Genomic DNA, 15,355 nt, shown 5'->3' on the forward strand with positions numbered 1-15,355 from the left:
GAGGATTTGGTATGGATAGTGAGCTGGAGCGGATGATATAATCAGTCACAATAAGACGTAACATTCGCTAATCTAAAATGCTGCTCAAAAAAAGGGAGAAAATTGTCAGAACGGGGATGACAAAGACTGAAGAGAAGGGAGTGCAGCTCGCCCACACTATGTATGGTGAGGGCCCACCGACAGCAAAACCACAATTTGTCCCCAGCTTCAGTGAGAGATGCATGGGCAGAAGCCCACTGTGCTCCTGTTGAGCCCAGGAACCCCCAGGACCCCACAGTGGGACCCCGACCCAGACCCACAGTGCAGGCAGAGGTAGGTGGGGCCCACGGCAGGGAGGGAGGGACCCCAACCCAGACAGCTGCAGGGCAGCTGCGTTGGAGCCGAGGAGGGAGACGCCTGCCCCTGCTCTCCCGGCTCCTACTTGGCCCAGCTCCCAGGGAGCCACGTGACCGAAACCTCGTGAACAGGCCACACAAACAGGTGCGCTTGTCTGCCCAGCATGCAAGTTAGCACGGGAGTTCACACAGAAGGGTGAGCAGGAGGGCCCAAGGCCCTGCCAGTGCACCCTAGGGAAGCTAGTCCCATCAGTAGATGGCCTACCAGCGGCACGATGCGGATGGGCACACACTGCACCCAAAGGGTCCCCTTGGGGTCTGCAGCCTCCCCCTCTGGCACCTCAGAGGCTTCCACCCAGATGGAGCCCATGGTTCCAGTCTCCACACAGATGGAGTCCCTGGCTCTTGGCTGCGGGGTGTTGCCTGGCACGTTTCCAGGCTTCTGGGACCGGGAGCATGGCCACCTCCTCTTGCAAGGTTTGCTCCACTTTGGGGTCTCTGGGGCACCAGACAGAGGAGCTCCAGGCTCCAGTCCAGAGACTGCGTGCCATCAGGGATGGCGAGCGGGAGACTGACTCCTACTGCCAGGCCCTTCACCCCCTGGAGGCAGAGGGTAGACCAAGGTCACCTTCCAGGGCAAGGGAGGACTTGGGGATCTTCCATACTGCCCAGCCAGGGGGCTGGACCAAGGTGGTCAAGGGCCCCAAGGCCCGCCACACCAAGGTTCCCTCCCCTCTGGGGCTTTGCAAAAGGTACAAACCTCTTGCAGCCCCAGTAGAGCCTGTAGAGATGCCAGCTCCTGCAGGCAAGGGAGGATCACCCACCCCTACTCTCCCTAAGACGAAACACAAAGTGGTCGTCGTGGAAGACTCCCTCCTGAGTGGGACTGAGTGGGCAATCTGCCACCCTGACCCCCTAGCCCAGGAGGTCTGCTACTTCCTGGGGGCTTGCATCCGGGACATAGCAGAGAGGATCCCAAAGATTATCCGGCCCTCCGACCACTACCCTACACTCCTTATCCATGTGGGCATGAATGACACAGCTCAAAGCAATCCCAGCCGAGTCATGAGAGACTACAGGGCTCTGGGAGCAGGTCTTGGGGGTACAGGTGGTCTTTTCCTCACTCCTCCTGGTTGTGGGTCATGGGCTGAGGACGGGTCGAGGTAGTCAACCAAAGACTGTGGCGCTGGTGTCATCATGAAGGCTTCAGCTTCCATGATCACAGTCCGCTCTTTGGTGAGAGAGGCGGTGATCTGCTGGGAAGAGACAACCTCCACCTCACTTTGCTGGGGAGGAGGCTCTTCTCAACCAGACTGGCTGACCTGCTTGACCAGGCTTTAAACTAAGCCTGCTGGGGCTTGGGGGGATTACCACCACTGCAAGCCCACTGGGCAATCTTTGTAAATTCAGCAGGCTAAGGCACTTAAGGGAACCCACCCCTACCATACCCCCGGAACGATCTGTGGGGAAGGCAAGGGCCCACAATGGGACAGGACCGGAGCTGGACCAGAAATTCACCAGGGAAATTTGCCAGGGCTGAGGCTGCACGCTCTCGGTGCATGGTTGTCCTGGGAGACTTCAACTACCCAGACATCTCATGGGAAGAGCACTCGGCCAAATCCAATCAGTCACAAAGCTTCCTCACATGTGTGGACGAGCCCTACTTGACTCAAGAAGTCTATGATAGGTAAAGTCTATGAGAGGTAAAGCACAGCATTGACCTGGTACTGGCCAAAGGGGATGACCTAGTCAGTGACTTAAGAATCAATGGAGATCTGGGTGATAGTGACCATGAGCTGATCGCAAAGCTGACAAGTCAGTCAGCAATACAGAAGTCTTCGACTTCAGGAAAGCTAACTTTGACAAGCTCAGGAGGCTCGTTGTCGAAGCCCTAAGGGACCACGATTTGACAGGAAGAGGAGTCCAAGAGTAGTGGTTGCTTCTCAAGGGAGCGATCCTGACAGCACAAGGGATGACCATCCCATCTTGGAGGAAGGGTAGCAAAAGGGCACAGCAACCCCTTTGGCTCAGCAGGGAACTTGAGGACCTCCTACACCTAAAAAGAGAGACTTATAAAGGATGGAAGGCTGGAATCACCACCAAGGAGGAGTATTCAGCACTGGTCCGTACCTGCAAGGAGTGGATCAGGAAAGCCAAGGCTGCAACCAAGCTCCATCTGGCTTCACGTATCAAGGATAACAAAAAGTCCTTTTTCAGATATGTAGGGAGTCAGAAAAAAAGGCAAGGGTAACATTGGACCCCTACTGAACTAAACGGGACAGCTGATAACTGACACCCAGCAAAAAGCCAACCTGCTAAATGGGCACTTTGTGTCGATCTTTCATCAGCCTAATGGGACCACCCTGCCTAGCAAGACGTGAGACGGCTAGGGTGAGGGCGTATTTATACCCTGCATCAGTGTTGATCTAGTAAAGGATCACCTTGAGAGGCTGAACACCTTTAAGTCAGCTGGTCCTGACAGATTACATCCTAGAGTACTCAAGGAGCTGGCAGGGGTCATAACCCAACTATTGGCAAAAATATTTGAAAACTCGTGGCGCTCAAGTTAAGTACCTGAAGACTGGAAGAAGGCCAATGTGGTACCCATCTTCAAGAAAGGTAGAAAGTAGATCGCGGGAATTACAGACCAATCAGCTTGACCTCAATCCCTGGGAAGATTCTGGAGAAAATTATCAAGGAGACCCTTCTGGATAAACTGGCTGAGGGCAACATCCTGAGGGATAGCCAGCACGGGTTTGTCGCGGGTAGGTCTTGCCTGACCAATCTCATCTCCTTCTATGACCAGGTGACATATCACCTGGACAAGGGAGAAGAGATTGATGTCATATATCTGGACTTTAAAAGAGCCTTTGATCTGGTGTCTCACAATCTCCTCACGGAAAAAATGGCCAACTGTGGCCTCGGCTACACCACAGTCCAATGGCTGGGAAATTGGCTCCGAGGCCAGACCCAGAGCGTAGTGGTCGATGGTAGCGAATCATTATGGCGTTTTATGACCACTGGTGTCCCCCGAAGCTCCGTCCTTGGACCAGTTCTCTTTAATATCTTTATCAACGATATGAACATTGGTGTCAGAAGCACGCTGGCTAAGTTCACCGATGACACTAAACTTTGGGCCTCAGCGTCCACACCTGAGGACAGGCTAGTGATCCAGGCTGACTTGGATAAACTTAGTAAGTGGGCGGATACAAACCTGATGATGTTCAACCCCGATAAATGTAAGGTACTCCACCTCGGGAAAAAAAAACCCGCAGCATACTTATAGGCTCGGCAGTGCTACACTGGCTAGCACCACAGCTGAAAAAGACTTGGGGGTCATGATTGACCACAAGTTGAACATGAGCCACCAATGCGATGTTGCAGCTGGTAAAGCAAACAGAATTCTGGCTTGCATCCATAGATGCTTCGCAAGTAAATCTCAGGATGTCATCCTCCCGCTGTACTCAGCCTTGGTGAGGCCGCAGCTGGAGTACTGCATCCAATTTTGGGCTCCACAATTCAAGAAGAATGTCGAGAAGCTTCAGAGAGTCAAGAGGAGAGCCACATGCGTGATCAGAGGGCAAGAGAATAGGCCTTATGAAGAGAGGCTGAGAGCCGTGGGACTCTTCAGCCTGGAAAAAGCACAGGCTCAGGGGGAACCTGGTTGCTGCTTATAAGTACATAAGAGGTGTACATCAGGATCTGGGAGAATGCCTGTTCACCAGAGCACCCCAAGGAAAAACAAGGACCAATGATCATAAATTCCTTCAAGACTGTTTTAGACTGAACATAACAAAAAATGTCTTTACTGTTCAAGCCCCCAAGACCTGGAATAGACTTCCTCCAGAAGTGGTGCAAGCACCTACTGTGGACTCATTCAAGAAATGCTTGGATGCTTATCTTGCTGGGATCCTTTGACCCTATCTGACTTCCTGCCCCTGGGGCAGGGGGCTGGACTTGATGATCTTCGAGATCCCTTCCAGCCCTAACGTCTATGAAATCTATGAGAAGTCAGGTCACCAAAGGGTACTTAGAAAAGGAGACCTCAGTCAAAACCTGCTTTCTCTTTTGAAAATGCCCCAAGGTGGCAGGGGATGAACAGTCTCATCTGGAAAGGAAAAGGAAAAGCTGTTAATCTCGACTAGATCTCTTATCCTGGAACAGATGCCGGCAGTCAGCCGAAGGGAAAAAAGTGGGTTGACTTGGGAAAGAGGGTGAAGTAGGAGGCAGAAAAAGTAAGAGGTTAGGCAATAAGATTTGTTCCTAAAGTTAGGTGGTGGCTGAGAGGCCCAAGGCCAGAAAAAACAAATCAGGAGTGACACAAAAGATCCCTGGGACTACTGAAAAAGGCCTCAGCACAGTGCCTCATTTGAGGAAAACTCTGGTAAGGCCCAAGCAAGAAGGTACCACCTTTTAGGATTAAAGGAAGAGTATTGCCATCCATCGCCACAGGCGTTATCAATGGACTAGGAGCCAGGGACACAGCTCTGAATGGAATCAATGGGTACAAGTCAAACAAATATGAATACAACCTCCGAGGAGGCAAGGAAAGTACTGGAGGCAGTTATATGTACACTGTCAACTCACAAGGTACACTGAAAAGTGTCAGATCTTGGGTGAACACCGAATCTCTCAAACAGGTGAGAATGACCAAAGGAGGTTATGGCTCCCCACATATGCATGGAAGTGCTGGAACCAAAGTTGTACTGGAGGAATGGAAAAGAAGCCGAGAAGTGTCTCAGGTTCTTGGTTCCTGTTCTGTGCACTAGTAGAGCAATCTCCATGGACGCCAGTCCCAGGGCCTTGGTATCAAGACACTGCTGAGCTTTCATGGCATACACTAGGCTGTGAACCTCAGAAGGTCAAAGAGATGAGGAAGTGTGCCTTTTCACTGAACTCAAGATGGAAACCTCCACCACATGAATCAGCCCTAGTTCTGTGCTCTACCAAGGCCTTCTCCAGGACTGGAGGCTACAAACAAGAAAGGCTCAGCAGCCAATGGAATTCAGAATTCCAGGATCAGAAATCAGTCTCCTGGAGACACATTTGGAGTTTGTCACACTTTTTACTAGGAGACAAAAGATTTGTAAATAAAGTATTTCGTAGAAACGTAAGACATTGGTAGGCAATACAGGCACTTCTGACACCCATCAGATGCAGCTCCAGTACTATCATATGAGGAACACAACTCCTTTGGTCATTGTAACCCGTTTGATCTTGGCAAACACACAATGAGAATGGAAAAGCATTTGAAAGATAATATTTAATGCTGAAACTTGATGATGATTTATATTTTCAGTGAGCATTACATTGCATTGAAATCTAACTGTTCATTTCTCTAAGCTACCTTTTCACAACAACTACAAACTGTCAAAAAGTACTTGGCAGAATTTTTATCTAAGTAAATGTTCAGGTTGGTATACATTGGACAAAGTTTGAGAACAGTCTCAAACTCATAGTTCAGAAATTACAAAAACAAAAAGATATCTTCCATACAAAATATGGCTGTCTCACTTGCTCGTTCAAATTCTGAATACAACATGTAAGATGCAGAAAGGTTAAGTAGGGTCTCTATTTTAAGATTAATAAATGTTTAATTAAATATTCCAGGAAGTCTCCTGTATTTTTCTTGAAAAATTGTTTTTATCTCAGATAATTTTCTTAGACTACAAAGCACATTTTCAGCTCCTACTTTACACTTTTTAACTATACACTGCTCTGATAACTGTCAGGTATCAACCAAACATCCCAGACACCAGGATCTCACATTAGTTTTTAAAAAACATGGAAGAGTTCTGGAGACTTCAGTGTCATGCTTTTTGAAAGTAAAAAAGGGGAGGGAGACATCAGTGCTGGGACATAGCAGAAGGGGAGGGGCTAAAGGCAAATGTAGAAGGGAACTGGCCTCTTAGTTCATTAACACAACTCAGTAAATACTAGTCACCAATTCATCTTTTTTTCCAAACACATCTGTATTTCTCACAAGGTAGGACTAAGCCTTGTGGGAACACCAGGAGCAGCTTGCTAGAAGACTAAAATAAATAAATAATAAAAATAAAAGTTTCACCTATTTTAATTAGTTCTTGCCAAAAAATATCTTGTCCTGATCCCAGAATCCAGCTGCTCCTCCTCTTATCAAATATACTTTTGAATGTACTAGTCATTACAGATCCCTCTTTGGTCCCTGTCAGGTCCTGGCAGAAGGATTTCCAAAGCCAATCAAGACTTACTTGTTCAATTTTTGTCACATGAACATTCCGACTTTCCCAAAATGTATAAATACATTTAAAACAAAATGAAATTTCAAAGATCATTATGCTTCTCACTAAATAATCAGAGATGAAAAGTCTTACGTGTCTGTTTTCTCTTTGTCTCCAAGCAGCTAGTTCTTTAGAAGCCAGTTCTTCTGGGCTCATTCTTATGAGGTGATCAGGGGTAACCTCTCCTTTCAGTACTCTCTTAAATAATATCTGTGAAAAAGGTCAACTACTGCTTAAAAACAAAATTAGTTCCTAATAACAATCCAATAATTAGTGAACTAAGGCAACTAGAATTATGAAACACTCTTTGAGAATACATTCTCCACATAAAACCTGTATTGTGCAGATATTAAAAACTATTTTTAAATGTGTGCACATAAATATAAACACACAAACTGGGTATACAAATTATTTTACAGCAATTCCATACCTCAAAAACCATAACTAGAGAAAACTCAAAAAGAACAGGAGAAAAACTGAATTAAGTCATTCTAAATAATGTAACTGAAAATAATTCACATTTAACATTTAAGGAGAAAATGAGCTAATGGTCAATTCAGCACAGATTCTGGTATATTTAAAATCTCTAAAAAAGTAAGAATATAGCAAAATCTCTACAGTCCTCAGTGGAAGGTGGCTGGATAGAAAAGTATATTCTGCTTTCATATCAATTTAACTAAAAATAAAAAAAATAGTTAGACATGTCAGCTTCTAAGACAGTAGCCTGAAATGGGCAGGAGACACCAGCTTATTTCTACTTCAGAGGAAACAATTAGGTTTACTGTACAACCAACCAGACAGTAACCTCATATTATAATCATAACTACCCAAATCACTAGCACAGAACTTTCAGTGATTTATTTCCCCCCAAAAGTAGGTACCACTACAGGGGAGGCTTGAAAACGAGAAATTCTGTTCAGAGGGAAGGATGAAGTTTTAGGTATGAGTAAATTAAAAAGCTAAACTTGAGGACCATGAATATGCTGGTAAAGTGGTGGGCTGCACGAATGCAAGCCTGATGGAGTGCCACCACAAAAAGAAGTTATATCACTCTTACAGTGGCCTATCAGAGGACTGATCATTCAGAAATTAATGAAGTAAGGGTGAAATGACAGGGCAAGCTCTTCGAGAAAACCAAATCTAAGAAAGGTGAAAGGTTGAACTGAAGGGAAAAAGCAATGACTGGTAGTAAAGAAAAACAGTGAAAGAAGAGAAGCAGACCGCAGGAGGCTGGACAACACAAAGAAGGTAATGAGGACAAGGAACAGAGAGAAATGGCACTGGAGACAAATGTGATAGCTATAAAAGGAAAACAGGTATGAAAATCAGGTTAGGTGGTAAAGGAAAGAATAAAATAGTTTTGAAAGAATAAGAAAAAAGAAAAGAAAGTAGAGGCCAAGCTGCATAAGAAAAAATAAGAATTATTATATAGAAAATACACACACACAAATATATACCCCTCCATTTCTATGACCAATTACTAACTAGCTACAGTAAAGTCTTTTACATATAAAAAACTACAGATGAAGAGCACATACGTTATTTTTAGGATCTTTTAGGTTGAACATCAAACTTCTGTATTTGTTCTTATACTTAGAGTCAGTATCCCGAAAAAAGGAAAACAGTTCCTTTTCAATCCTTATGGCAACTTTTGCTGCTCTTTCCTCAGTAATCTTCAAACTAGAGTCTGAAAGTCTGAAAAATGTATTGAATATGTTTAAGTAAATATTTACACACACACAAGCACACACATACATGTAACAACAAAACTATGTGGTTCATTTAGTAACACATGTATACCTTTTCATCAGAATTTCTTTCAGAGACTGTCTGACACTTTGTCGTATCTGATCAGCAGAAGGTTTGGAAGCTGGCACAGATGGTACATTTGTATTACTAGACAGCCCCCCTTTCTCAGTTTTCTTTTTCTTGACTTCTTGTTTCTCATGAACACCTAAAACAAAACATATGGAAGAATACAAGTTTAAAAGATGTTTTTACAATAGCCTGAATTTGAATTTTTTAAGGTACGCAATTTTAATACAAACAAACAAGCAAACAAACAAAAAGGGTGATCTGGAACAAGAAAAATCAATTTTATTTTTTAAGACTTAATTCTTAACAATTTTATTAACAAAAATAAATAAAAATTGAGGAAAAGAGGATTTTTCTTTTTTTTAAACAAAATTTAGATCTTATCTCTCTGAACACTAACTGCATGATGAACAGCAAGTTTTTTAGATCTTTAAAATAATAACTTGATATATTTAAAATAAGCACTAATTCTGTGAAGGTATGAAAACATTATGACCATCAAGCAGTAAAAAAGCAGTAAGGCCCCCTCCTGACTTTTGGGTATTCGTTCCAGATAGAAGTAAGCTATGACTCCTATCTTTCTCAGGTGAACAGCACCACCAGTAAGACACTGGTGAATATCCTTGGGACCAAAAGAGAGTGGTTCCTCTGTATAGTAAAACATAGGTAGCACTGTAAGCAAACCTTATTTCTATGTTTAATCCTACATAAGTAATCTGCATCCTGACAGACAGGAGCCAGTTCCCCAGCAGAGTGATAATTAAATGACTGCTGGGTCCCCATCTTGAATTTGAGCTTGAAAATGCATATGTTATTTTCTAAAGTCCACAATGGGATTCTAACCCCACTTTCTGCTTTGGAAAATTGTTGCTGTCGAAGCTGTGGAGAAGGAAGTTCTAAGGAACTTTCTCTATAGTTCTCACAGCCAGCAGAAACTTGACCACTTCTCAAAACAAGTTCTTGTGAAGAGGATCCCTGAAAAAAGGGAGGAGGAAGAGGACTTTGGCTGAAAGCAGGGAAATGGACTGTCTTCATGTCCAGTACCAAGAAGTCTGGGCAAAAACAGGCTATACAGTACCAAAAAAAAGTGACAACTACAGCTCACAGCTCTTGATCATACTGTCAAAAACCCTGCTTTGAGGCCCAGGTCTGGTGGACAGCCAGTTAGAATCCAGAAAAATGTTTGTTTGTGAAGCTTAAGATGCCTTCTTGGCAAAGACTCAGGGCACGAGACACTGTTAGTCATAGGCGTGTACATGGATGATCACTCAAAGTAGAAAAAACATTTGTAAGTAGGGTCAGTTAAGATTTTAGGTGCACAGAATTAGAGAAGGGCAAAAGTTACAGGGCAAAAGATTTCCTACAGCTATCACTAAACACATATGAATAGCTTATGTTATATTGTAGAACTGTACAGAGCAGTCTCAAACCTTTGACTCATATGGGCGATAACATAATAAAGAGACTGCTTTTGTGTCTACTTTTCCCATTCTTTTGAAAACTACCTGTTCTATTCATAACCACAAAACCTTTATACAGTATCTGTATCTACAATAATTGTTTGTGTGAAAATATTAGGAAAATTTCTCACACATCACTGCCTGCTAAGCAACATTAAAAGGATAATAAAACAAATGATGCAGCACCAAGTGAACAACCAGTTCTCTGTGAACCACGGACCACTTGAGAAATGCTTAAAAACAACTTTCCTGGCTCACTATAAATGCACACAATTCCTAACTGCTCTTTGAAGCATTTCTCAAAGTCTTATTACCTGTCTTTGTGGACTTTTCACTTGAGGAAGAAGCACTAGGAGAATCTTTGTTTATTTTTTCATTTTTTTCTTCAGAGGATCGACGAGGAAGCATAACAGTCTGCGCTACTTTACGAACAGTAGTTTGTTGCCCTTTTTTAACATCAGAATCTCTGTATTCTGGTGTACTCTTCCCATCTCCAGATTCCTGAAACAAAAACATATTAACCTGGTTAACAAATGTGACAATGAACCACACAACTGCTGCAAACTTTCCCAAAACTTATTTTAAAAACAAAAATATCAAATAATGCAGGTCTAGAATTCAGATGACATAAAACACGCCATTACAAAGTAACTGAAAAGATGTCATAATTCACTATCAAACACTATTCAACAATTAATTTTAAAATGTGGATATTTAGTAGGAGTGTGCAAAACGGGCCGAATTCGATTTGGATTTGGCCCAATTCAGGGGACAGTGATTCGATTGATTCAGATCACTGTCCTGATTCGATTTGGCCGAATCCGAAGATTCTATGCCAATTCGGAGAATCAGTGATTCGGCGATAGACGCAGCTTTAAATGTTTTTTCTACATACTTCGCGGTACCAGGCATGGTTTGCGAATGCTGAGATATTGGGGCAGATGTAGTGTCCCAGGGAAGCATGGGGGAGCTTCCTGAGTGCTTGGCAGCGGACCTGGAAGTGGACCAGAAGTACTTCTGGTCCACTTCCAGGTCCGCTGCCAAGCACGGGGTGGAACACCCCCTCCCCGGTCTGGCTCAGCAATTGGCTGCAGGAGGACCCTAGTTGCCCCCCAGACCCAGGAGACACCAGTTACCGAGCAGGGGGGGAGGGACTCCTGTGCACTACACGGCAGACCCAGAAGTGGACCAAAATCTGGCCCACTTCCTGGTCTGCCGCTGAGCGCACTGGGGACCCACGTTCCTGTGGGATGCTCCATCTGCCCTGTTGTCTCAGCATACATGAGCTGCCTAGTACACCTTGAGGTATGTGGAAAAAAACATTTAAAGCTGTGTCTACATCCAAATCATCAAAGCTCTCCAAATCGATTCGAAGGGTTCCAATTTGATTCAGAGAGATTAAGGGATCTCCTGATTCAATTCAGATTCGATTGCCGAATCTCCACTGAATCTAATCAGCGACCGAAGCTTTACACAGCCCTGGTATTTAGTCCTGTCAAAATCAAGAGACTCCCACTGATTTCAAGTATATCCCTATGCTCTCCCTACCCTGCTCAAAAGGGTCAGAGTGTTAACCAATAAAGGTCCAAACAACTTAAAGAATCTTTTAAATTCTTCTACTCATTGAATGAAGTCAGACTGTTTACATAGTTTGTGGATAAAAAAAAAAGATGAAAACTTGAGCATATGAAGAACACAAAAATAAAACAGCTGCAAAAAACAGTACTAGGCTGCAACTTTTTCCTCTTGTAATAAGGTAGCTGGTTCTTCATCTAAAAGCTGATAAGGTAAATAATGATTATTCTGGATAAATCTAAAAGATGTGGTAAAACTTATACAACCACATTTATAAAGACGCTTGTTACGTTTTCATTTAAGGTTTTCTGGGTCTGTAGATAGTTTGTGCGGTTTTTTTAAGCATGTGCATGCATGTATGTTATACGGTAAGAGACGGCATTTTTATAATACTTACCTCAAAATATTTTGTATTTGAAATGTAAACATTAGTATACATAATAACATTTCAAATAATGAAAAATTAATTAAAAGAGGCTTAACAATTCTTAAGTAACCCATACCCGTCTAAAAATTTTGACTTTGTGCTTCACTGTGTCATCCATCTGCTTAGATTTTTCATTTGCTGAAGTTGGATTACAAGGAAAGGTTTGCTTTGACATCCCAGGCTTCTCAGATTCTATCATTCTATCTTCTCTTGCAGTTTCAAATTTCATTTGACTGTCCATCATATTTTGATCAAAAGAATCATGTTTTTTGTCTTCTTCAGCACAACATTTAATACACACATATTCTTTATCTTCATCTCCCATTTGTTGCGCTTGGGAAAGACTCAACCCAACACAATCACCATGAAACCAATCATCACACCTACCACAGCCTACCATGAACCTGAAAACAAAATAAAAAAAGTAAAATCAATGTATAATCTTCAACAGAACTTACATCAAATTCAACATAACATGGCCAACTTATTTTAAATTCTTAAATACATTGTTTGTTCTTACCTGGCAAATGATTTTCTTTGAAGCTTTACATCCATTACTCCAGCCTTACGACATGGTAAGAATCATCAATGTGCAAATCAATTCAGCCCACAAAACCCCAAGAGGATATCAGAACCTCAGTGTGAATTTCTATACTTCTATACCAACTACACTGCAATTTAATGCAGGTTAGAGAAAAACGCAGAAAAGTAAAAGAAAGCTCTCAAGACTGGTGAATGCAAAATTTGAAAGATATGTTGTTTCATGATACATATCTGAAGCCATTATAAATGTAAAAGAATTTCATCTCAAAGTAGCTAGAGCACATGGCTATTACTTCACTGAAAAGTTAACAAACTGCTCTTTTCTGTTGTAACTGTAAAAGGGCAGGAATGTTGCTTTACATTGCGGTGTCTGGATGATTTAGCCTACGTGGTATTTACTCCCTCCATATTACTAAAGGTTATACTTTGTCGTCGAAAAAAAATCAGTTAAGATTAGAGAACACTTTTCAATCCTTAAACTGCTTATACCATCTACATTGTTCCTTTCATAGAGCTGCTTTCAGCATTCTGTACTGAAAGTAATTTGAGTTAAATCTAACAATATCCATTCTGGAATGTTGGGAAGGACTATGGGCCTTAACAAAATAGTGATTTTGCATATTATTTTACTGTTGTGAACTGTTAATTTCTTCTATTCTCTACTCATTAGGTTCAATTCTTTACTGAACCATTTTTGAAGAATATCAGAAGCAGTTTTTCCTTAGGCTACGGAGAATTAGTAACATACATACATTCTTCTGGACACAGAATTTTTCAGTGGTACGTTCTTTTTCATAATCTATTGCCTTAAGACAAAAGACAGAATGACTACTTGAAAACCTGCATTCAACTGAGATGGAATTTCAGAATTTGTACATTACCTTGCTTATGCTATCTTCTTCCCCTTCTTAGAATTTTCTCATTTTTAAAAACTCTGGCAAACAAATACGAGACTAAATTTTGTCGAATGAAAGAGTGCTTGCAAAAAAAATCCTCAGAACAGCTAGACTGGCTAATGCTGAGGACCTTGATTAGTGGATTCATACTTATTAAATTAACTATACAGAAGAAAAAAAAACAATTTAAAAGTAGAACAATGCAATTTTGATCACAAGCTCAAACATTTTTGTCAAGTACCACAGAAACAATTTAAATATATTCATTTGCAAACCCCAATTTGATCTAATAAGATAGATGCAGGACTAGAATCCTGTAGATCCCTTTTGTGAGATCCTAAAGGACCAGATTCTTGACTTGCCTACCTGCCTTCCTCTTACAATTGTGTTGCCAAAACTATACTGCAACTTACCTATTTGCCCAAATATTTCTATCATAGCATGCTTATTATTTGGACAATGTATATTTTCCTCACTCGCTAGGAAAACTGAAGATAAACATTCCAGAGGGCTCTGAGCCGTTAATGCAAAAAACTACAGGAACCTCAAAAGGACAAAATACATACAGTATGCTTTGCCTAGCACTGGAAGCCTGAGACCCAGGAGAAGCCACTCAATAGATATGTTTACTTTCTACATAAAATTGTACCAACATAAAACTAAACTCCATCAAAGCCCATGTGAAACTGGTGTAGAATCATATCCAGTAACTTCAGAGAAAAGTCACTTCTGACTGGCCCATTTCTCTCAGAGAAACTTTGACATATGATTACTTTCCTATCTCAAGCAATCCAATCAATTGCATCAGAAATCTGTTCAGTTTTAATGGATTTGTTCATGAGTTAACAAACACTTTTTTGTCTTTTATTCATACTGACAAATGAAATTTGTACGTGCAGTTTCACTGATAAAGCTACAAACTCTTTTCAACTTTTCTTAAATGGTTCTTTTCACAGATCTAGTCCAGCAAAATAGACAGATGAAGAGAAGGCTAGTCAGGTATGGGAGTATTAACTTTTCAATTCCACCAAAATCTTCATGAATGCATCAAGACAAAAGAGAGATTGAATGGTATGTAATACCCTGAAAATAAGTATCATGAACTCAAGATAATGGGGCAAGCACCTGCTAGAAGTATAAAGTACAAATACCTGTTTCATAATTGTAATGATCTACAGGTGGTAGTTCTATTTACAACTGCTCTCCTGGCACAGTAATAGTGATCATGTTTTGGGACAGCAGAACTGAATTAAACTGGATAGTAAAACCCCTTTTATTAACATACAAACAGAAACATAAAATTTCTATTACAGCTGAAATGCAAAGCAAACAGCCACATTTTTAATCTTCTGCATACTTAAAACAAAGGCTATTTTTACACCCATTTTTGATGCATCATGATATTCATTAATGGGAGCCAACTAAATGGCTGCTAAGTTTCCTGGTAGGGGGAGAAAGAAAAAAGGAGGATAAAAACCAACCAGGCATTTGAACGACTTTTTAAAAGGGTACAGATTAAGCTGATCAAGAGTAGACAGAGAAACTCTTCATATTTGGATAGTACTGACTTCCTGCATGATCAACATCGCTCCCTTCCTATGAGAAATGGGAAGTGCTCAAATGTGCATGGTGCTAAGCATCTCAACTCTGGAGCTAAATCTCACTGCTCTGCAGAGCCAGGCTCTAAATGCCAATTTATCCTCAAATCCTGAAACACTGGCAGTAAAGCTGGGTGGAAGATTGACGATACCTGTTGTCAGACCCATGAATACTGAGGAAGCTGCTAATCAGAGACTTTTCTACAGAATGATACCAGAAAAACGACTTGAACAACCTGAAATCTATATGGAACATTTGAGGTTTCAAGTGATTCTAACCAGGATAGTTTACAACCAGGAAGCACAGCAAAGCAGTTAAGTAGTTTTTCCAAGATAAATAGACTGTCTATGATCCAATATTCCAGGTATGTGATTTTTGCAGGAAAATCATGCTTCTAGCTCTAGTTTCTTAAATTTTAAATATGGCTATAATGAATTTTATCCAC

The 15,355-nt window shown here is 41.7% G+C and overlaps 1 protein-coding gene across 5 annotated transcripts in view; it reads right to left on the bottom strand.

Moving 5' to 3' along the window:
• The window catches only part of PHF3 (PHD finger protein 3), a 78,313-nt gene that overhangs the window by 22,795 nt on the left and 40,163 nt on the right, over positions 1-15,355 (bottom strand). For all 5 annotated transcript variants that reach the window (XM_025212765.1, XM_006031112.2, XM_014523400.2 and 2 more), the window contains 5 exons: positions 11,949-12,276; positions 10,185-10,371; positions 8,396-8,549; positions 8,134-8,290; positions 6,689-6,805 (listed from right to left, as the gene is read on the bottom strand). In XM_025212765.1, the coding sequence (XP_025068550.1) occupies positions 6,689-6,805; positions 8,134-8,290; positions 8,396-8,549; positions 10,185-10,371; positions 11,949-12,276 (943 nt within the window). The remainder of the gene's footprint in view (positions 1-6,688; positions 6,806-8,133; positions 8,291-8,395; positions 8,550-10,184; positions 10,372-11,948; positions 12,277-15,355) is intronic.

This window comes from Alligator sinensis, unplaced genomic scaffold (genome assembly GCF_000455745.1).
Source record: "Alligator sinensis unplaced genomic scaffold, ASM45574v1 scaffold635_1, whole genome shotgun sequence".
Taxonomy (NCBI): Eukaryota; Metazoa; Chordata; order Crocodylia; family Alligatoridae; genus Alligator; species Alligator sinensis.